General features: G+C 33.8%; 1 protein-coding gene across 5 annotated transcripts in view; it reads left to right on the top strand.

Moving 5' to 3' along the window:
- KIF6 (kinesin family member 6) overlaps positions 1-24,446 on the top strand; it is a 157,065-nt gene that overhangs the window by 13,484 nt on the left and 119,135 nt on the right. For 4 of the 5 annotated variants that reach the window (XM_054062612.1, XM_054062613.1, XM_054062611.1 and 1 more), the window contains 3 exons: positions 5,726-5,873; positions 10,120-10,229; positions 19,098-19,227. In XM_054062612.1, the coding sequence (XP_053918587.1) occupies positions 5,726-5,873; positions 10,120-10,229; positions 19,098-19,227 (388 nt within the window). The remainder of the gene's footprint in view (positions 1-5,725; positions 5,874-10,119; positions 10,230-19,097; positions 19,228-24,446) is intronic. The other variant, XM_054062614.1, reaches the window with a different exon arrangement.

Here is a 24,446-nt window from a genome sequence, read left to right as displayed (position 1 = left end):
CCTTTAAGTACATTTGTATGAATCCATACTAGAAAGAACTGTCCTATGCCTGATAATTGATAGAAAGTTTACTGACAGCTTTTGCTTAGCGAGATTGTAAGGGAAGAAGCAAGGTCTTTCTAACACAACCAAAAAACCAACAATCTACTAAAGCCCTGAGCCTAGTTTTGTTTCCTCCTATTATATTAGTGATTCTAGTAAAAGTCACTGCCTCTCTCTAAACACCTATTTTTTCTTATACTTCTAGAGAAAGCATGTTATAATTCATTTTTCATAAAGACAAAACTTATTTTCTTGAGCAAGTATGATTATGTTAGCTTTTGTGTAACATTAGTTGTGTTTTGAGGCAGTTCTAAGGTTGTGCTGACAGTGGGCTAATCAAGGAATATTTACTTTGGCTTGCTGCTTTTTATAAATTATGTCTCTTCTCTATTCTATTAAATAATTTTAATTATTAAAATTAAAAGTATTCCAAGCTAATTGGTAAACTTTATTTGTGTAACGTATTTGGGGAGCTGTTAAAGTCTTAGAAGTACTTTTGATACATGCAGATATATTTAAATGCTGTACGGTTTTAAGCATTTACACCACTAAAAGATTGGCATCAAATTGTCCCAGACTTTGGATCTCATCTAAAACTGACTGATATTATTGGAAAGTTGGTCATTGACCTAAATAACCTTTGAACTATGTTCTTATTTAATGACACTTTGCAGGTAGAGGGCTTTTTCTCAGTGTGTTTTCTAAACCTCTGCTGATTATTTCAGTATTCTGGTTAGAAAAAATACTGAAAATATTGTTATTTCTGTCTCAAATACTGTCATTGTAGGATATTTCTTGTTAGTCTGTGCCATAGCTTGGAGGTAAAACTTAAAAATTTTTGTTTTGTCCCATCACATGATGCTAAATTATTTTGCTGTCAAAATACGTGGTTAGGTTTACAATAGCAGTGTGATCAAAGTAATCCTGAGTCAGCTGTGCGCACAAAGTATCTCTTGTTTGGAAAAGTATTTTCAGTTGTATGCATTATAGAGGACATATTCAATACTTTCCTTGTGTTTAAAATATGTTGCTGATTATCTTTGTAAGGTCAAGCACAAGCTGTTTTGTTTAAAAAAAAAAAACCCGGCAATAGTTTTTCAGTGCTTATGGAAAAGAAACATTTGGTTCAATGGTGGGGTGACCACATCAGTGGACACAAGAACAGCAATGGATGTAATCTATCTGGACTCCTGTAAAGCCTTTGACATGGTTCCTCACAACATCGTTCTCTCAAAATTGGAGAGATATGGATTTCATGGGTGGATTGTTCAGTGGATAAGGAATTGGCCGGATGGTCACATTCAGAAAGTAGTGGTCAACAGCTCAATGTCTAGATGGAGATCCATGACAAATGGTGTCCCTCAGGGGTCCATACTGGGAACAGTGCTGTTTAATATCTTCATTGGTGATATAGATGATGAGGCTGAGTGTACCCTCAGCAAGTTTTCAGATGACACCAAGCTGAGTGATGCATTTGTCGCGCCATAAGGGCAGGGTGTCATCCAGAGGGACCTGGACAAGCTGGAGAAGTGGGCCTGTGTGAACCTCATGAGCTTCAGCAAGGCCAAGTGCAAGGTCCTGCAGCTGGGCTGGTACAATCCATGGTTTCAAAATATAGGATGGGAAATGATGTGATTGAGAGTAGCCCTGTGGAGGAAGACTTGGGGATGCTCATCGATGAGAAGCTTGACATAAGTCAGCAATGTGCGCCAACTGTATCCTGGGCTGCATCAAAAGAAGCATGTCCAACAGGGCAAGGAATGTGATTCTCACCATCTACTCCGATCTTGTAAGACCCCATCTGGAACATTGTGTCCAGTTCTGGAATCTCCAACATAAGAAGAACATGGAACTGTTGGAATGAATCCAGAGGAGGGCCACAAAGATGATCAGAAGGCTGGAGCACCTCTGTTAAGAGGACAGGCTAAGAGAGTTTGCGTTATTCAGACTGGAGAAGACAAGGCTCTGGGGAGACCATATAGAGACGGTCCAGTACTTGAAGGGGCTACAAGAAAGCTGGGGAGGAACTTTTAACAAAGGCTTGTAGTGATAGGACTAGGAGGAATGCTATAAATTGGAGAGGGGAAGATTTAGACTAAACAGAAGGAGGACGTTCTTCACAATGAGCGTGGTGAGGTACTGGAACAGGTTGCCCAGTGAAGTTATGGATGCCTCATGCCTGGAAGTGTTCAAGGCTAGGTCGGATGGGGTCTTGAGCAGCCTGGTGTAGTGGGAGGTGTCCCTGCCCATGGCAGGGGAGTTGAAGCTAGATGATCTTTAAGGTCCTTCCAACCCAAACCGTTCTATGATTCTAAGATTCTGTGATTCTGTGATTACCTATAATTACGTTGGGCAGTGAGAATACATCATTGACATTCATAAGTTCACATTTTCTGAACTTTCATTGTTTTCTGGAAAACTGTTCAGAGCTGTGCTAATGCATTAAAAAAAATGCAATAAATCTATGAATCAAATAACTCAAAGAAAACTCACTGACTTGTAGTTGTTTTGATAGTGTATAGCATATGACATTTTTTCCTGTGTTTACATGTATGGTGATGCCAATCAACAGCTTTTTGTGAACTACAGGGATCTCAAGTTAATACTTTGCAGCCACACCTTTACCACTTTTTTAGACGCATTGCAAAACACACCATTCTACAGAAGCCATGTTGCACTAATTGAAAATATATACCATGAAAAACTTTAAAGAAAATAAGGAGGCCAACTCAAAGTTCTAGATCTAGAAACGCCATAAAGCAGAGATGTAAAAACAGAAGAGCAACTGTATTGTGTCAGACCAAAGTTCCATCTAGTCCAATATGATATCTCTCACAGAGTCAGTGCTCAGAAAAAAAAGAGCAACAAACAGTGTAAGCGTGCAGAGCTACTTCCCCCAAGTATTCATTAGCTGCTAGGCATTTGTAGTTTAGCAACTTCCAGATTTATCTGTGTTTAGTAGCCCTGACAGAATTTTCTTATTCTATTCATGAATTAGTCCAGTCCCTCCTGAAGCCTATGTGAACTTCCATCATCCAAAACATGCCATTGCAAGGAGTTTCACAGCTTAACTACATTTTACATGAAGAATTATTTCCCCATGCTTGTTTTGAACCTTCCATCTCTGAGCTTCTTGTGATACGCTCTACTTTCTGACAACTCATTATTGTCTTCAGCATTCAGACATGGTGACAGTGGGCACTAGAAATTCCTAAGACAGATGAAGGAGATGGTTTATAATAATAATTGTTTTGATTTTTAACATCTGGAATCTTATATATATATACATACATATATATACATACATATATATATTCTGTCTTTGGGAGCAGATGTTCGCTGTAGTTCCTTTCAACATGTCTCCATTTCTGTCTCTAACATCCTACTGTAAAGGATTAAAATAGGCGATTTGGCAACTACTCAGGCCTTTAAATAAACTTTAATAAGTTGGAAAACCATTGCATCTCTTGTGGCGCCAGACCAGCAGCTATCTTTACACGGTTCTTTTCCTCTTACATAAGGGTTGTTTGTTCCCTTTTTTTAAACTTATTTATCACTTTTTCAATAGAAAAAATGCACAAGAATAATTTTATCTTTTCTTTTTTTTTTTTTTGGTAGCAAAATTATAAGGTCCTTAAGCATAATAAATAAAATCCAAAGTAGATTTTCCTTCTGATAGGTTGTATCAGGAAAAATAATCCTTTATTGATTACTTTTTGGATCTATTACATGTATTTATATATATATTACATATATTTAAATATTTTCAAGTACTCCCTTCATATATTTTGTCATGAGATGCTGGAATTGTGGTAGAACAATTTTGAGATGGAAGAATCCATCTGATAGCTGAATCCATATGATAACTGATAGCTGCTGAAAAGAAAGAAAAAAGCTTGACAATCTAATCTGATCTCTGTATCATATATCCTTGAATTGTAGTCTACCATAACTTCTGGTTTGATTAACTATCTGAATATTAGAGTCAGTAACTGATTTTGTCATTATTTAATTTATGATTCTAGTAGGTTTTGATAATTTTATTCAGTTTTTGTTGGCTTGTACAGATAAGTGAAAATTCAAGATAACTATGTCTGAAACAGGTTGCCCGTGGAAGCTGTGGATGCCCCATCCCTGGAGGTGTTCAAGGCCAGGTTGGATGGGGCCTTGGGCAGCCTGGTCTAGTGGGAGATGTCCCTGCCCATGGCAGGGGGGTTGGAACTGGATGATCTTATGGTCCCTTTCAACCCAAACTGTCCTCCGTAACTTTTACCTCATTGTTTATAGACAGTTAATGTGAAATGTAAAATCTTTTCAAGTTCAGGGCAGTTCACAATAATTAACAAGAAACTGAATTGAGAATTTAGAAATTGATTTTTGGTGTTTTAGTCTTTTGAGACAGAGCTATACAAAAGAAATTGTTGGTAGTCAGCTGTGAGTATTGATAGAAAATTTAAACATTAGATACCTACAATTTTACTTTTAATATCAAACAAAAATGAAATGTTGTATTTATGTTAAAGCCATCAGACCATCAAAAGGATCTCACTTGAGAAAAATATGACTCTGCCTTCATAAAGAGTGCAAGAAGTTTTGTGATGTATTAATAAGGAAAAAAAATTCCTATATTTGCATGTAAAAATTCCTACTATTTGCAAATAGTACTGACTTATCAGTAGTGGAATATAGATCACCATGATTTAGGGTACTGCTTTTTGTTCGTTCTACTAAAAGCCCTCTCCTTTAGAACAAAATCAGAACCAAAAATCTTGAAATATATTGAGTCACCACTTGAAAATTCCATTTAGTTAGCAATGATTGTTGTCAGCTGCAACAGAGTGCTGCATTTCCTCCACGAGGTGCAGCTGTACCATGGCCATTACCTATTGTTTGGTGGAAATCAGGTGAAAGTTAACAATAAGTGTGTGGTGATTTAGAGAAAGATGTTTGAACTAGACTTTTGTTAGGCAGTTCTGCAAGTACAAGTGAGAGGTGTGAAAACAGATGGTTGAGACTGAATGTCGTTTCAAGCTATGCCATTGCATAGCCACTATTGCTGTTCCACAGAGGCTTCTTGTACGGGCAGTTCTAATAGAAATATTGCTTTTACCAATGTGGTGTTTGTGTGTTTTCATAGTTAATGAAGATTTTACTACGTTAATATAAGGTTCTCCTGCATATAGTTATCCAAGCTAGGAGTAGTTTGATAATTTAGTAAAGTGGTATTCTCAGAATAAAAACAGTTCCCTGGTATAACTGTATATCATGTATCCTTACATGATTTTCTAACCATGATATAGTCTTTTCTGGTTGCAATTAAGGAAGCCATATGTGAAATATCTATAGATTCTGTAGCTGTAACATATTAATGGTCACAATTTCTGACATCCACAGACTTTTAAGAGACTAAATATCATCCTTGCAAAAAAGTATGCAAAGGTAATGTAAATAGTAATAAATATGGTCAACTAATGATGTTATTGAATAATGTGGTAAGACAAGGCATGAAGTCCTTCAGCTCTAGATAGATTAAATTCCATTGAATCTAGAATACATGTCTTGAATTGTGATCTATGTAATTAAGAATTACTGCTAATTATATTTTGGTTCTATGTAAAGTTGATCATGGGAAATATGTTATGCATTATATATTAATTATCTCCCCCACTTTTGTTTTCTTTAGTGTTTTGGCAGGATATAATGGTACTATCTTTGCTTATGGCCAGACAGGCAGTGGAAAAACTTTCACCATCACAGGAGGGGCAGAACATTACAATGATCGAGGAATCATTCCCAGGACTCTCTCTTTTATTTTTGATCAGTTGCAGAAGGTATGGGACATTGTTTTCTGTTCACTCTTAATGTCTTCTTTGCAAACACTTAACTATGTTGCAAAAGGCTGGTTTTATAATAGTGTTAGAGAAGCTCTAAAATTAATGCTGAAGAAATGCTGAAGAAAATGTCTAGCTTGATGTGATACATTATGCAAGAATACATTGCTAATAGGTTTAGTTTCTTGCAGTAGACTGAAAGTAATAGACATCTGAGCAGTTTTAAAAATGATGCTATTTTTAGTTTGTGCAACATATATTCAGATCACATAACTGGCTCTCCTTGGCCTTACACTTACATTAGATCCACTCTCATTTTGTATTTTTTGCATTGCATCACACGTATCTCATACAAAAATAGCTCTGATTCCTATGTAAGACAAGCATCTTGTATAAAAGGCGAACTATTACTTTCACTCTTCAGAATTTACCACTCTTTCTTTGTGCTTGACTGATGCTCAAAACCCAAAAAACCAACCCATAAAATAGTAAAATTAATACTAAGCATTTTAAAAATATTCAGCTATTTAATTAATGCCTTTATTTTATCTAATGTTACTTATTAGCTGGAATATATTATAGAATGATAATGCTAAATACATCTGACTGTGATGAAAAGCAATTTTTAAAGTCAGTAATGCAAATCCTTTAAATATTTGGAAGAAAATAGATATCTGTACATATTTTCCTTCTCTACTGTTTTCTTTTAAACTCCAATTAGGTGTTCCATTTTATGGAATGTTTTTATGTGTATATGATATAGTAATAAAAGTCTGATTCACTAAATGTACTTGGATAGAAACGTTAGGCACATTTCTTGACTTAATTAGATGTATATAACTTATGTGCAGGTAAAGTAAATAGTAAAATATCACAAAAGTTTATGATTATTATTGCTGTTATTCCTCTTAATGCATTATTTCCAAAATGAAGATAAAAGAAAGAAAAAAGTCCTTTGGGATGCTTTTAAAGCAGCATTGGTACCTAAACACCAGTTAACAGTGACTAGAAAAAGACTTTCAAAGGAGAACACTGTTTTGTGAACACCAGTTTTGTATGTGCTTTATATCTGAAACTTCTATTGGAGAAATAGTCGCCACACCCATGCAAATATTGATTTGGCTTCACAAAAAATTTGGACAGTAGTAAATGCTTGAAATAGTTATATGATTTCTCTGTCTCTTCCCTTTTTTCCTCATTTTACAGTATTTCTGACTCTCACGGTTCTGACTCAATTTCTTAATGCTTTTCTGTTCTTTTTTTTTTTTTTAAATACTGCACATAAGATTTTCCTGCCACTGACAGCTGAATGCAATTGCTGCTTGAATACTGAGTTTGACATAGCTTATAGGGCAAAATACATCACTCCAATGTGGTGACTGGCTTAAACCAGAAGCTATAAAATTACTTTTCAGGTGAATCCAGGGAATAATATATTTCAATAACTCTAGCTCTGCCCTGCAGAAGTAGGGAGGAAAACAATATCAGTGCTCAAAATAGGTTTGTGATCACAAAAGGAAAAATACCTTGCAGAAATTGTATAATTGTTGCACGTGGATAAGTGAAAGGATCTTAGAATCATAGAATCTTAAAATCATAGAATGGTTTGTGTTGGAAAGACCTTAAAGACCATCTAGTTACAACCCTTCTGCCGTGGGCAGGGACACCTTCCACTGGATCAGGTTGCTCAAGGCCTCATCCAGCTCAGCCTTGAACACCTCCAGGGATGGAGCATCTATGACTTCTCCAGCAGCCTATGCCAGTGCCTCACCACCCTCGTAGCAGAAAATTTCTTCCTAGTATCTAATCTTAATCTCCTCTCTTTCAGTTTAAAACCATTACCCCTCATCCTGTCCTTGCACTCCCTGATAAAGAGACACTCCCCGTCTCTCCTGTAGACCCTCTTTAAGTACTGGAAGGCTGCAATAAGCTCTTTCCGGAGCTTTCTCTTCTATAGGTTAAGCAGCCTCACATCTCTCAGCCTGTCCTCACAAGGGAGGTGCTTCAACCCTCTGATCATCTTCATGGCCCTCCCCTGGACTCGCTCGAACAGATCCATGTCAAGCACACTGATGATTGTTCATTATGTCTGCAAGAAATTTCGTTTTTTTTCAGCATCTGTAATACTAACATTAGAGAACACAGTCAAGGATTCTGGTGTTATGAGTCATAACTATGAGTCAAAAGTGAAGACAGTTAAAAGAGGTGTTTCGTGTAATATGTGTTTTATGTCTTCATTTACTGCACCAGGCCTACCACTCAATTAAGATTAATCTTCACATTTTAACAAAGCTTTTTGATTAAACAAATTTAGATATTATTTGATGTTAATATTTTACTTTTATACTCTAATAATTATCTAATACAGGATATGAGTTCACACTCACTTGGGTATATGCATCAGTCATATAAACATGTCCTGTCTAAGTATTAACAATATTAGGTAGTTAATTATCTTTGGTCTTTCAAAGTGTGGCTTTAACAGGTACACAGCATATTGCAGGTGCACAAAACCTTGCTCTTGTGGGAATGGAAATTCCAAAAATAAAAATTTGTGTAATCATGTTGCCTTAGACTTTTTGCTGTACTCGCACGACTCCATGGAGGACTTTTGTCGTGGGTAGTGAACGGGTTGATCTTGCAATTGTAAAGATACAATGTCAACACACCAACGTTCTTTTCTAGTCCTAAGTATGTAATAAAACCAAAATCGGATAAAAAATAACTGGTTTAATTTGCGGCCTTCTCAGCATATACTTTCTACAAAAATAAAAATGTGCGTATTTCAATTTTTAGACTGGGTTTTGGATAAAAAGCTCTACTTAGTTATTCTTATTTCTGTCTACCTGTCTCCAAATCTTTGTATTTGTTTCATACATTTTCTTTCTTGATGCATTTTAAAGCATCTTTTCTTGATGTTTTATCTCTCCACCTCCCTTTATTTTCATTCCTTTCCCTTATTTCATTTCTTTTTATCTACATCTTTACTTTGGAAAGTACTGACATAGTGCAGAAGCCATCTGCCTCTTAACCCTAAGTAGGATGGAACAGGAAAAATTGACTTAGGGACACAAAATAGAAGAATTTTGAAGCTCTTACTTGCACTGTGGCAGTGCAATTTGAAGCAAAGGAAACAAAACTTTTTACCAAAAATAAGAACCAAATCAAGCTCTTTGTTTTTAATAGCATCTCCTTTTAATTTATTGTTCAGAAATTCTCCTAGTTCCACAGCTTCCTGTTTGAACAGTTCCTTACTACATTTTTTCCATCCATCTGTAGAATATTTTTTAAAACGGTGTCCCTTGGAACAATGAACTATCATTATCAATTAAAAAAAGGGAAAATAACTCTTCAATGAAAATGAAAGGGTTATATCTCTGTATTCTGCGAAACAACTGTAGTGGATTTGGTTATTAAACTGCTACTGTGAGTGTGAATATGAGTGCTTTAACAGTGGCTTCGTCTGCTGGAAAGAACTGACTAATTTTCTTTTATTTTGTAAATCATAGCCCATTATTTTGAGGTTTGTGTTGTTTGGATTTGGCTTTAGGGTAGGAGGAAATTCTGTCTGCAAAAAACAGTTGTGTTAAGTTGCGTTTTGGCAATGTATTATAGAGAAAAAATGTGGATTACAGAGAGTAGCAGACATCATATACAGTGCTTAAGTGTTATGATAAAGGCAGTGGAAAGCAGTATGTCACTGATGTTTCTAAATTAAGTAAATCTTAGATTCTTTCTGTTGTTGGTATTGTTTCTTGTTTTTTGGTTTTTTTTAAGCATAGTCTTTCGATCCATAATATAAGGGTTTACCTCTTTATAATCGCATTCTTTTTTTTGTCATAGAAGTGAAAAATGGCATGTTGTGTTGTTCTGTAAGCACGCTGACATGTTCTAAGTGTATATAGACTTTTGTAGATATAAGGAACTAATGAAAAAAATCCAGACTAAAGTTATGAGAATGGTAGAATTCGGGGAGGTTTTTTGGTTCTGGGCTATTTTGTGTTTGTGTGATGTTTGGTTGGTTTTGTTTGTTCTTTTACTTTTTCTTCTTGAGCCTTTATGCATATAGTAACAGAAAACGTAAAAGTATCAAAAACTGAAAATGTAAACCATACCCAAGAAAAGAAAAAGAGCCAGATTTAGGAAGCAACATAAAATCTGTATTGATAAAGTTTTCCTCTGGTCTAGCTCTGCCATCTCTTCATAGCTCTTCCTTTTCTCTACTTTTATTTCTTCTCTTATCCAGGATAGCAGTAAAGTGTATACAACTCATGTTTCCTACTTAGAAATTTACAATGAATGTGGTTATGATCTGCTGGATCCAAGACATGACGCCTCCAGACTGGAAGATTTGCCGTAAGTAGCAAAACTACAGAGAATCATTAAAACCAACAGATATAATTTTCAGATGCCCTATTGCATTGTTTGGGAATTTTTTATTTATTTTTTTTTTTGCAACTGTGCTACTGACCTCAGTGTTAATTAAATCAAAACACTGCTTTCTCCATTTTATCAATATTGTCTAAATTTTCTCTTGTATGTATAGAGTCTCAGGAAAGTAGAGGGGAGAGTAACCGAAGGTGCAAGTATTAAAAATGAATATTGAAACCATGCATAAGAAATATATTGCAGCCACTGAAAACAAAAGAGAAGGTATACTTGTTTTTTCATGACAGCCTGTCTCTTTGTGTGGTAGGTACATCCTGTTTGTGGCAGAGACATAGGTAACAGGCAGTATTTCCTTGCAACAGTAGAGAAAAAGTTCCCACTTCTACCTGAGTTTTTTTCCTTCATGGATAACTATTTTTCTAAAATTAGCAATTTTGAAATAAGGTCAGTACAGGTAGAAAAGGCCACAAGGAACTCCAAAGGGCAATATACTTATTTCAGAATAGGTGATTGTTCTAATACTTTTCATTGATAAGATGCTAGCATGAAGAATACATGAAGAAAGGTTCTAAATAAAGGTATATAGGTCATGAACACATATTCCTGATGAAGGTAAGATCTTATCATTTATAGGAAAATCAAACCCTGTTTTCTAAGTTTCTTCTGAAAAAAATAGTTTGTAGTCTATGTTATTCTTAAAATAACTCAGCAAACAGTAAATGGTATAAATAAATGAATTGTCCTCTGCTTGGATTTGCAATTGCCTTGAAATAATTCTGGGAACCATAATCTTTCCCACACAACATGATAATGACTGAATCGTGTAAATAGTACTCTGTGACATGTAAATAACATAATCTGAAATATATAAATATCATAATCACTGCTGATACAAGAACAGGAAATGTACTGAAAACTGCCAAGGAAGCAATAACAAAAATTCAATAGCATTGTATATCAAAATAGCTAATTACGTTACTAACATATTAGATCTATTATATTTATTTTAAATATATATGTATTTAAAGTTGTGTTACAATCTAGATTTAGTTTTCCACACAATATGTGGTATCTCAGACATACATCTACAAAAAAGTTCAAGATTGATCTTTATAAAACAAGCTAGTCTAGAGATAAGGAAGGCAGCAGACAAACCTGAAGTATTAGACTGGGCTGTAAGTTGATCTCAGTGCTTCACTTTCTTCATCTGCAAAATGGAACTAATTTTATCACTTTTTGACATGTTGATGCTATAAGAGCTGTATCTAGTTACTGATGTCTTTCATGGTAAAATTTAGGGGTTTCATTTTGATTTATTATTTCTTTCCTGTGCTATGCAGAGAAAAAAATTAAATCTGAGACTAATTTGCATAGTAATTTAATTATTGTGATAATTTTTATAGGTGCAGTGTTTTTCACAGTTGTGAGTAAAAAGTAGTCTGCTACTTCTCTTTTATTCAATTATTAGTTAATTCTATTCTTATTCAAGTTTCTTCAATTATTAGTTTCCTTTATCAAGTTATTTGCAATATTTTATTTGAACTAATTCCATTTATTCATTTTATTAAATTATATTTATTCAATTGAGCTAAATTGGATTTAATTAATTTAATTGCAGCTTTATTTGAAACAGTTACTTGAGGGTCACAGGCCCTGGAAAATACGTCGCTGTTTAAGACTTGGTTCTGAATGTTTACTAACAATCGTTAATTTTAGAATCTCAAAATTGGTTTATGTATGGTGATTCAATTAAACTAAAGAATAAGTCCTTGGTTTGTATTAGTCTATTTTTAAAAAGTTAAATTTGGTTGTAAATTAGAGATAAAGGACACTGGATAATCATAATTGCCTATAAACTTATGTAGTTTCCGTGAGATAATAAATTATTCATTGCACATAACGAATCTTAGTAAGTGCTTCATGATTTTACTGTGCATGGTCATTATTGTTTCCAGTACCTCATTTCCAGTAAAAGAATATGTTCTGTATAGTAAAACTAAACCTTCATCACTCCTATTTAGCACTGTATGAAAATATTTAGTTAATAAAATATTTTTGTTTATTTTTTAAGATTAATTTAGGGGTTCAAAATTTTAAGGTATATAATGACATTCTGAGCTAAAAAAGGAGCACAAATTTCAGGAAAACGTAGTTGCGTGGCTAGCTATATGCTAGTTCGTTGTTTAGTCTTTGAAAATGACAAAGTAAGAAGTTAGACAAAAGTAGATAGTCACATTTTGAAATATTCTAGGTAATATATATGTATTAATATTATATATAAATATATAACTTAATGTTTTTCATTTTCTTGAGAATTTTATATGCTTAAAACCTTTTAAGATTATAACTGAAGTAGGCTAAGTACAGAGTAATCTAACTTCCTCTAGTCTCATTGAAAGAATGTATTTAATGAGGATATTAAAAAGAACTTACAGGTTTTGTACTTTAAAAGGGTCATATTATGCGTAATTTCCTGTTGAGCTCTGCAGTGTATCATCAAGGTTTGAAGCACCATACAGAGCCAAATGCAGTCTTTCTGTGCTTGAGTAGATGTTAGTAGTCTGTGCTGATATTTTCTCAAGTACATACAATGGACAAGAAACATACTGAAAAAAATGTGTCATTTTAGAAAAGTTAACAAAAGATTAGCCTTGTAAAGTATGCAGCTTGTTTTGGAACAGTATTACTATCCATATTCCTGCAAAAGAAGGGGATACAATTTGAGTAAAAGATATGTTCTTCTGCCTAGCAAACTCTATGTTAACGACTTCACATTATTGGTTCAATGAAAGGAATAAGCACAGAGTGATGTCATTTAGGTAACAGAACTTGCATAATGCACATATCAGCCTTGTTGATAGTACTTGAAAAAAAGAGACATTAAAATTGTCTCTTTTGAGACAATTTGATATTTAAGGCAAAGTGAATAATACAAATTTTAAAAATTTTAATTGCATCTAACTATTTCATGATTAGATTTGGATTCCCAGCTCCTGAAGTCTGTATTCTGTGTGTAGCCATGCTTTGTATAATCTGTAGACTATTAAATTTCATTTTAATACTGCTTAATCATGTCATCAGAGTCTGCCAGATGAGAAGGGAAGAGGCTTTAACAAAAATATCGCGTCTTTTCTGGAAATAAATTCCTCACAAATGTGTGACTGTTGTTCATATATCTGTATGTCTGTCTGTATTTATATGCATTTAGATCCATATAGAGACTTACACAAATATTTATGTATGCCTATACAAAGATCTGCATACATATATATATTTATATATGTGTACATAAATATGTATCATTCTAATTGGTGTGGATATTTATACTAAATTAACTAAATTTGGGTTTGAGATACCATTGAATATTTATTTTCATAAAACCTCCCAATTTTCATAATGTTTAGTTGTAATATTACATGTAGACAATAGAAGATATCATTTGATGTACCTTAATGCTTCATATACAATATCCTGACTTTACCATTGTAACTTTGCTTCTGCAAAGCTGTTTTAATTTTGTGACACTGTAGCTGAAACATAGCCTATGCAGCTGCAAATGCATTAGATGAATCTTATTTATTAGAGTGCAAAAATATAATTTAATACTGACAATCTTATTCTATTTGTAGCTGTAGAATGTTCCATGTTTATACAAGGAAATGATGCTTGTTTTCAAACATGTAAAAATTATACAACTATTGCTATAAAATACTACCTGGAAGAAGACTATTTGAATTCTTACTGCCATCTCTTGTTTTCATAAAAGATTTGCAAGGCTGTTCAGACTAGGAAAATTTTTCTGAAGCTCTTCATTTGCTCTGAAGTTGTACAATAAGATTTCTCCTCCAACAGATTCTCTGTTGTACAGTGTATTTGTACTTTATATAACTCCATGATACTGAGTGAAACCAATTTCACTTAGTTATAACCTACTTATATAGACTCCTAAGTATTTTTTATTATTTAGTAAGAATTTAAAAATTTTCTTGGCACCAAACAGTAACACAAAAAAACCCCTGAGGTTATAGACCAATTAGTCATAGATTAAGTCAGGGCAAGCAGTAAGTTGCTGCTTTACTTGTCCAGACTATGGCAGATGACAGTTTTGCATGTGAAGGCAAACTAAAATTAATGCTATTTTACCTTAAAATGTCCATAGAAAGGAAGACACTTTAAGCTAAGAGCCAACTACCTGCAAACTTCAACAGTGATACCTGTGTCAGTATACATTAGTAACATGCAGAACTGCTATGTTTCATGAGCTCAGTGTAAACTATTTTCAAAAAATCTGTAACTGAATATTGGTTACCTATCTTACATGAATTTTTGCTGTAAACTGACTAGTATAATGATTCCTGTGCTGCTTAACAAAGAATAATTAAAAACCAGAAGACTAAAGGAACATTTTGCAACATTTAGGAATTATATTTTATCCATTCTAATTTTTTTAAACAAATAGAACTGTTCCCTCTCTCCAGGTTCAATAGTCTTAATGTCAGCCCTTCCTCTTTTCCATGGCTGTACCATCTATGTAATCTAGAAACTAGCCACCATCTATAAATATTAAAGAGCTACATTTTCAGTGTTCTGGGAATTACCAGTGTTTTAAATTTCTAAGACTAATGATAATAATAGATCTCTCTTTTCATATGGAATAAATCCTTTCAAAATGAAGAGTGATCAGTGTTAGTATTACTACTGAACTTGAAAGATTAGGAAAATCTCAAGATTTGTAAAGCCTTAAGCTTTTCTGTTTGTTAATGGGAAGACAGCTGACAACTGTTTTGAATAATTTCTTCTAAGATTGTATTTTGCCCATTACAGTTCAAATACACTACACTTTAATGCTGTAAAATAACTTCAGCATACATTATATATTATTTATTTCCATCTAGATTTTATGCTGATTTTCTTTCCTGAACAGCAGCAAGAAGTCAGTGAAACTTTTCTAAAGAAACTTTTCTAAAAGCCTTTATGAGTAAATTAATTCAGCTCATATTATTGCTGTGCTCTTCAAGACAACTTTACCTTCGAATATCAAAGTATTATTTAACAAATGTTTTTATGTAAGTGAGATTATTGCAATTGCCTGTAAATTCTAACAGGTCTTATATATTTTGTTCAGATGTGAATCACCGATCTCATTGTTTCTGTTCTAACTCCTTGGTGGGGCAGGGGGAAGAGTGTTGGTGCAGGGCCCTTTCTGGATCTCAGTAAGAAAGGCTCAACAGCAAATGGCTTAGTAAGGTAATTGCTTTAATAAGACAGAATAACAAGAGGAGTATAGGTGGCAGTTAAGTCTTGCATCCGATCAGATGCTGAGCACCCTACGTTCCTGGAGCATTGGGTGGATTCTGAATGGATTTCCCCATGGTGCACTGCGCAGAGCAGCACAGCCAACGTCTTTTGGTCATTCAAGCTATTATATCATTTCTGTACAGGAAAACAATTCATTTCTAAAAGGTATTTCATGAGAACTTCTTGCAGCGTTTTTTTATAAAGTCCACGCAGGATCTCTAACTCCTAAATACACAATAGTCTCTCAGTCAGTATCAATACACTCCTGGGTCCGTAAAGTATAGAACAAGCAAACTGTTTTTATTGTCCTACATGTAGAATTCATTGGAGACAGTGGGAAGGATTTCCTATCACAATGTGATGTATCAGGAGAACAGTCTGCACCAGTATTTGCTCATCTCATTGTTCTGTGATGTCTTACAAGCTAGGGAGATTACGCTATAGGTGTATACTTCTATGGAAAATCCTATGTCCCTGCTAAAAAGAGCTGTGCTGGCTGCTGAATGACTTTTGTAATCTTGCCTCTTGAATAAGTGTTGGCTTTGTCCTCTGGTGTGGTGCACAAGAAACTATGCCTCTGAAAGATCATTTTGGGGGGATGATATATAAAATTTTGATCTTGTCCATTCTTAAAACATAAAGATCATTGCAACTTTATGAAAGATTAGGTGTAATTATCCATTAATTTATTCTGTTCTAGACAGACTCCTAGATGCATGCTTGCTGCTTTTCTCTTTTATCCTTTTCCTAAATTTATTATTGGCCTTAGAGTGTCCTCCTCATGGTGAAGTATCACTATATTCTGCCAATGTATCATCATAGAAGATATGTATCCTCGTATATGATTCACTTACATCGTTATGATTAAGTTTTAAATTTTCAGAAAGTTTTTGGTATTGTTTTAGATTTCTTCAATTCTAAGTCCTAGAGACAGATATAATTACAGGAAATTCAATTTTAAAAATTTTCATTTGTTTTCTAATTTTTTAAGCATACTTTATTTCATATTACACAAATTAATGAGACTCAACTAATTGAAGGAAGCTTTAGCTTCAATATAACAAGGCAGTAACAAGAATTTCATAAACGAAAGCATTCAATGTGTAAGACTTTTGCATTAATAGCAGCCCAGTTGATGCAGAAAAGTGTCTGAGTTAATAACAGTATGAAAAAACCTGATCCCATCCTATAGGTATCCGAGTCAGCTACAAATTCCATTCATTATGCTAAATGGAAAAGATTCTTTGTTTATAAAGAAAACAAAACCTTGTTTCTGCCTTCTTTCAGTCATTGTGGATAACTTAACAGAGATTTTCTACTCCAAAATCCAAGTTATGGCTGTGAAATTTAAAGATTTCACTAATATAGAGAATGATTTATAGAAATCTCTTATTGTATTACACAGAAACTTTATAGCAATATAAAATAAATAATTATGTTGTCATTTTGGAACATGTCTTTCTTGGGAAGTTTTGACAAATGCCTCTCAAAATATGCAAATTTAGACTTCCATCTGGAAATCTTCCACACAGCTGCAGGGCCACTGTATAGGAGGCTGTCACTGGTTTGTGGTGTCCTAATGTCTCCTTTCCAATATAATAATCTTCCCAAGATTTTCATCCAAACTAGTATCTTCATTGTCTTGAATTTATTTATAACCATTGGTCAAAATGTAGTCTGAAAAAATCCTTAAACGTTTAAACACTTTGCCAAGTGCACATAGTAAACCAACATTGTTTTCATAAACTATAAAAAGAGGTAGACGATGTTTAGTGTGCAATTTCAAAATATTAAAATTAGTCAAAACATCATACTGTAATCAGAACCACTCTAGACTTTAGTGTGGGATGCACGCACAGATGGAATTGGAGACAGAACACAAATTGATGTTATCGAAACACTGTTATGAAAAAGCAGAATTATGCTTTTGGGTTTATGCTCTGAATGGGGAAAGCAGAGTTTCTTTATTAGAGTTTATTTATTGTACTAGTGCTGGCCTATCCTACCACAAAAATGAGGCTGTAAGTGGGAGGCAATCATACCTGGAAAAAATAATTGTTATGACTACTAAAAAAGCATTGTGTGGACTTTTACATGAATATTTTTTCCTTGAAAATAGTCTATTGCAATGTTTTCGAATTATTTCTGTATACCCATTCTAATGTTTTGACCATCAGGAGGTGAACTACTTTGCTAATACTTCAGAGTAATACCATGGAATACTTCTTAGCTGTTCGATTTGATTGTTAGTTTTGGGGAAAAAAGACAAGCAAAGCGGAACAAAACCCAACCTATGTCGTTTTGAAGCAGTTTGGAGTAATTAACGTGCAAGAACTAGCTAGAGGTAAAAACTCAAGCCCCATACTCCCTCTTGTGGTTAACCTCGAAGAGATAGGAAAAAAAACCCAGTTTGTCTATACGTACACATATATGTGTATATGTATATATGTGAAGTATTATCTGTACTTACAGGAGAAAAATCCCACCTTGTTTTTATGAAAAAATCTTCTACTTTAAAAACATTATAATTTGCTTGTTTTAAGTTTTCTCAGAACATGTAATTCACCCTGAAGGATATGTCATTCATCCTCAGAATTAGTGTACTTTGATTTTAACAGTCTTCACTCTGGAAGTTTTCCAAATATACTGATACATCTACTTTTCTTCCATGTTGAATACTATAGAATGTCCTAACTGAGGAGACCCTAATGGCTACTCAGTAAAGCCAATAAAGTTTAACCCTCAGTAACATGATCAAAAGAAAAAAACTCTTATGTAAAAGGGCTATCTGGAGAAGTGAAAAGGAGGTTCAGTAATATTTAGTAGTTCTCCTGGAGTTTTTACCATATCCTTCCTACTTCCATCTAACTTGCTGTTTCTGAACTTTAATGCTTAATGAAATACAACGAAGAGCATTTCTAACCTCAATGGAAATAAGTAAAATTGTTCTGTTTGCCAGCTTTTCATTAAAGAAAGGGGTCATTTACATTTGTATGGGAAGAATGAAAAAAGGAATAAACTTAACAAATGCAAAGTTACTAGAAATGTGTTGGCTACAGATGTGTTGATTCTGAAATATTCCGTGTCTGTTTGCTTATCAAGATTATGGTATGCTTTGTGTATCTTTCTGTATATCTACACTATGCTTTATGTATATTTTGTGCTTAAGTATCTGTGGTAATGGTGATTGCTTAATTTTGTTTGGGCTGATTCATCTAACCTCTTGCTCCTGAGATTTTACTATATCTCATAAAAATCCCACAACTTCCAAAGTTTTCTTTAATAGTTATAGTTTTTAAATATTCCTTTTCTAGAGGTTTGCAGTAAAGGAATACAAAAGAGGTGACAGAGTAGAAAAAAAAATGAAAGCATCCTTTAATGTGCATCATTTGCTCTTCATGTTTTTAATTCCTTTATTATGATTTGTTTGGGGTTTTAGATGTCACCTTTGTAGGTACATTTGAAGTACATAAAAAAGATCACTTTACAACAACTCTACAGGTTTTCATTTTGACTGGTGTTTTTTTTTCCATGTAGAAAAGTGACAATAATAGAAGACTCTGATCAGAACATTCATCTGAAAAACTTGTCTCTTCATCAAGCAACCAGTGAGGAGGAAGCCTTAAACCTACTCTTTTTGGGAGACACCAACAGAATGATTGCTGAGGTGAGAATTGCTGCTACAAATCTTACTTAATATCATCAGAGCTAAAGTGGTCATAAACTTCACCATATAATATGTATATTTTGGAAGTCATTGGAGATAAATGAGTAAATATCTTCTTTATGACTGTATTTCCACAATGAAATTAAATGATCATTACTCTGATTATGGCTTTCGATATGAAAAGGGCTTTCTATTTTCCTTAGTGAATCTGATTGGTGGGTGTTGATGCCCTAACTTGCTGCAATTAAATAAGGAAGAAAAAAAAATTTCTCTTAAAACGTAGACTGACTTTTGAATGTGGCAGGTGTCAACCTACATACACATCTAAAAAATTAGGAAATGTGACCTTACAAAGCATTGTCAAACATTCTCACTGAAGTACCAAATTGCCTTAGAAGTAGTTACAGTAGGAGTAAGCAGTCCCCTCTTTTTGCTTCTCGTTGCATAAACACATGGTGTTAAGTGTTAAAAAAACAATGGTAGTGCAAAGCACATTCAAAATATATATTTGCCGATGTACAAAAACCAGGATGTTTTTCTTGATTCTAGAAAAATCAAATTAATTTTTTCCATATCCAGTTAATAAAATATATAGGGTTCCCCCCCCCCCATCGTACTTGGAAAGCTAATGGAAATATAAAAGTATGCTGTATAATATGAGCACTGTTAATGTCTATTTACAGCTAATTATATTTTAAAAATTTGTGGGTTTTCTTCCTCTCTCTGACCAAAAAGATATATAATAAATCAATAAGGAAAAAGACATTTAATGTATTTAAAATATTCAAGTAGCTCTCTGTTTCTGTGGGTTGACCACATACAGCCTGGCATAGGGGAAGAAACATTTGATTACAAAACATAAATAGGCCAGAAACTGATTTGTTCTCTCTTTCTCAAGGGAAACTATTTGGGCAATAACATTTTGAGGGGCAGAAAGATATTAAGGCAAGAGATAATCAGGCTGTACTTAACGGCTGTTAGTAAATATAATTATTGAGGCAAGGAACTGTTTGATGAGATTAAAGTGAAAAATAGATACAATTTAGAGAGGAGGAACTTGAAAAAGTGTAATAGAGGAGACAGAAAAATGACATTGAGTTCAGAAGCCTGAAAAACTGTCATGATAGTTGGTAATGAAAATAGAAAAAAGTACTTCGTTGCGTGGAGAAATATCTTCAGGAAATCTTTCATCAGTACAGAGGAGCTGTGTATGAAAATGAGACAGAATTTAAAGAATGGTCTGCTGGTAGCTGACAGGATCATAAATAAGCAATTGTAAAGGGCAGTTGTGTTACCTGTCTGGAAATGTTGACTTAAGAGAAAATATACCACAAACACTGAGAGTCATGAACAACTACCAAAACTAATGAAGATGGTAAGTCATTAAAGGCTGAGATGAAGTAATGTTCTGTAAAATAAAAAGAATATTTTTAATGGGTCAGACCAAAGATACATCTGCTTCAGTTTCCTATTCCTTTTTGAACACAGGCCAATAGCAATCATATAAAGAAAAGATAAACCTTTATTAATTATACTTTTTTTTTAAAAAAAAACCCTCTTGTCATCAATTCATGCTTCAGGCTATTTACAGCTAATAACTTTTGTTGTATTTTTTCTTTACATAAATTTGACCGGATACTTTTTTTAACCTCAGTAAATTTTATCATGAAATCTGTTGTGACACAAAGTCTCATGACTTAACTCTGTTGTCTGAAGAAAGGTCCCGTTTAGCTTATTTTTTAATCTACAACTTGGTAGTTTTATTTGGGGGATGCTAGTAATTGCTAGGGAGCTTGAGAATTGATCTGACAATGTGTGAGACCCCAAAAGTAGAAAATCCACTAGTTTGAGTGGCTTAAGTTATCAAAAGCTTTGTCATTGTCACTTCTGCTTCTTTTATAAGAGCTATACTATGAAGTTATTGTTTCATTGATCTTTAATGAAGAGTACTTGAAAAAAAAATACTTGCTTGGAATAAACACTATTCATTGCAGCAATATTTATTTTGATCAGTCTCAATGCTAATATGATTCCAAAAATTTCAAATGAGATAGATTAATTGTAAAATTTTTATTTATATAGTTATCTCGTACATTGTTCCTTTGCAGTTGCAACAGTTATGTTGCAGTATAGTTTAGTGAACTTACTGAGTGCTGTCTTCTTTTAGATGTTACAGAAGTTATCACCCATTATCATAGAGCATATTTGGCTTTTGGTAACTGTGGTACTTTATATCTTGACCTAACAGAATGAAAAAACAGTGTTTGCAGAAATGAGGGATTAATGTTGAGATCTAGAAAAGAGGCGTTATTATATCTACATAACTTCTCCAGAGATCCATATTTCTAAACTTTGATTGAATTATGGTAACACTTCCTGACGTCAAGAAAATATTAGGACCCTATTTAAGTAAACTTTAAAAGACAAAAGATGCATAAACGTAAATAGAAAAAAAAATGTAAATCTAAAACTGTGATTGACTGATCTTTTTTTAATGTTGAGAAGTTTGAGTTTAGGAGAACTAAGATAACTGTCATGGGTGACGTAGGAAATCTGTGGCAGAACTGCAGCCTCTCAAGTTGTGATCTGATGCTTTACTCCTGAGATATCCCTTCTTTGAAGAGTTGCAGGACCATTTTGAAAATGACAATTTTCAAATTGAAATTGAATGACAATATCATTTCTGTAGTGCCTCTGCTAGTGGAGTCTAACTTGTGGTTTGAGGGCTATGTTTTGGTCTCAGCAATGACTGTGCCAAAAAGAAAGTGATCATGATGTTAAAAGCATTCTATAGCCTACATTCATTCATTCATTAAATGTCAAAATCTAAGGGAACAATTACTTCTTTCCCACACAAAACTATGAATTTCATAAGAAGGAAAAAAGACGAAGCTGATCTAATTTGTGCAGGATTGGTTTATCAGTCAGTATAGGACCAATCCTTTGCTCTAGTTTTGGCATGTACTATGAGTTGTGGAAGTGATAAGATGAGAGGCATCTGTGCACAAACACTTCATGCTGTAAAGATCCAGATATGAAGGTTTTTTTCTCTTATAATTTGCCAGGGAGAAATGGGCAGAGAACGAATGCAAAAAAACTGCTTCTTTTGTTGGCAGTTCTTAAAATTCAAAGGGCTATTTTGTTTGGGTTTCTTGTTACGTTTGAATGCACAAGGATTTCAGCAACAGGTTATTAAAAAAATCAGAATTTATTTTTTACATTTTGACTTCTTAAGTGAACTTTGTGATTTAGGTATCTCAAGTTCATGCAAACAAAGGATTCCAAAATCTAATTTGCACATATGGCACAGGTGGTAGCAACTACATCTAAAAGTGCTCATGTACAGGTAGATGTACTATTAATATGTCTTCAGCTGAAGTAGTCTTTTCTAAGTTCTTACAATGGGAATCTCTTGTAATTGCTGTCCTTTGAAATACTATGCCTGAACCTCAGTGATTTAGAGAATTCTTAGTACATTTTCAGTAGTTCTCTTAAAATAGCAGAGTGAGGAACACCCAGTACCCTCCCAAGGGTATGCATCAATTTAAAAAACTGTAGAATCTTTATGTGAGATTGAGATATCTGAACACTGCTGTTGCATAACATGTAGCATTTGTTTTTTCTCTAAAGAAAAATTGCTTCCTTTTAATGAGGAAGGATGTGTTTTAGCACATGGTTTTATACCTATAACACTCCATTGTTTAAATTTGGAAGACAGTGCGTACTACATAGTATTAGTTCCTTTATTTAAAATGTTTCAAGTACGCATGAGGCAAGCAGTAAGCTTTTGGCAGTGTTTGAATATGTTTATTTCAAGAAAGAATGAAACATTTAAACATTTAAATATAGTTGTGAAGACTGACTTACAACCTCTGAATTGGACTCATTCCCTTTGTATTTATTTTTATTGTCCATTATTATTTTCTTGAATATGTTTAGAAAGCCACTGGTAGTGTTTCAATCCATTTTTTTCTTGGATTAAATATGAAAAATAGGATTTGAATGTGTGAACATATGAGCATTAAATTATGCTTTTGCCAAGAACTCATGTTATTCATGTTAGGGCTGGTTTCCAGAATGAATTACAACTTTCTGCTTTCCTAAGTTCCTCATTGATGTGAATTGTTAATTTATTTTCATTCTGACAAACCTGTTCTATACTAACACTAGTACCAAATGGCATCATCATTTCTGCATAGGTGCTTCCACTTCTGTGTGTGTTAAAACAAATACTAGTCATACATACTACTTTGAAGAGTGCTTAAAGTGATTTTGGATTCCTACATGTAAAAGACACTGTACAACATAAAGCTTAATAATATTTTCCCCAGGAAATATTAATTACTTTAGAAGTTACCTCTGTTACCATGATCTAACTGTGAAACTCTACTTGCACTGAGTATGGAAAGGTTAAATATTTCTTTTAGAAATCAGGGAAGTGTCAGATTCCACTTATTCTGATCCTTGTATTTTCATAGCAATAAATCTGCAATTTCAACTGTGTTGAATGTACCTAAGCACACCTGAAAAGCCCCTTCACTTGTACCATAGTAATCAGAAAGGGAACGAAAGTTATATTAAGGTATCACTCATGTACCAGATGTAAAGACAGGAACCTCCTATTCTTCAGCTTACATACCCTCCCATATGGCATGGTTGTGTTGGAATTGGTGTAGTTTATATAAATTAAACAAATATATCCACTGTTTTTCAGCAAAGAATCTCTGCTCCTTCAGCCTTGCAGAGATTTATGATGTTCTATACTATAAACCAATAATTTAAAAACATCAGGATATTCTAAGGGCTCATTTCAACCAGAGGAAAAAAAACGGTTTTAAATAGCTTTGTTATCATTCTTATAGGACTCGTTGATTCTTTTTGTACACTGTGAACTCTGAAATGACTAAAACTGTCAGAACGTCTTCCTACAGTATCCATCTGATTGTGGCTTGAGATTGGAGAAACTCAGTCTGATAACTGACTTGGATGCTATGAATGCTTTTCTCTTTTCCCTTGCCCTTCTTCAAAAAGTTCAAAGATGAAAAAATCCTAAGAGGAAAAATAAACCCTGCTTAAAACAAAATTTTGGCCCTTTTCACTGAGGCAGTCTCTCTCAAAAAAAAGGGAGCATTCAGGACCAGCCTTTCTTCATTTATGTCTTGGCAAGTCACTAATTCACTCATAAAGGAAAATCATGTTCTTCTGATGTCTAAATATTT

Source organism: Cuculus canorus, chromosome 3 (genome assembly GCF_017976375.1).
Source record: "Cuculus canorus isolate bCucCan1 chromosome 3, bCucCan1.pri, whole genome shotgun sequence".
NCBI lineage: Eukaryota > Metazoa > Chordata > Aves > Cuculiformes > Cuculidae > Cuculus > Cuculus canorus.
This window is presented reverse-complemented; position numbering and strand designations above follow the sequence as displayed.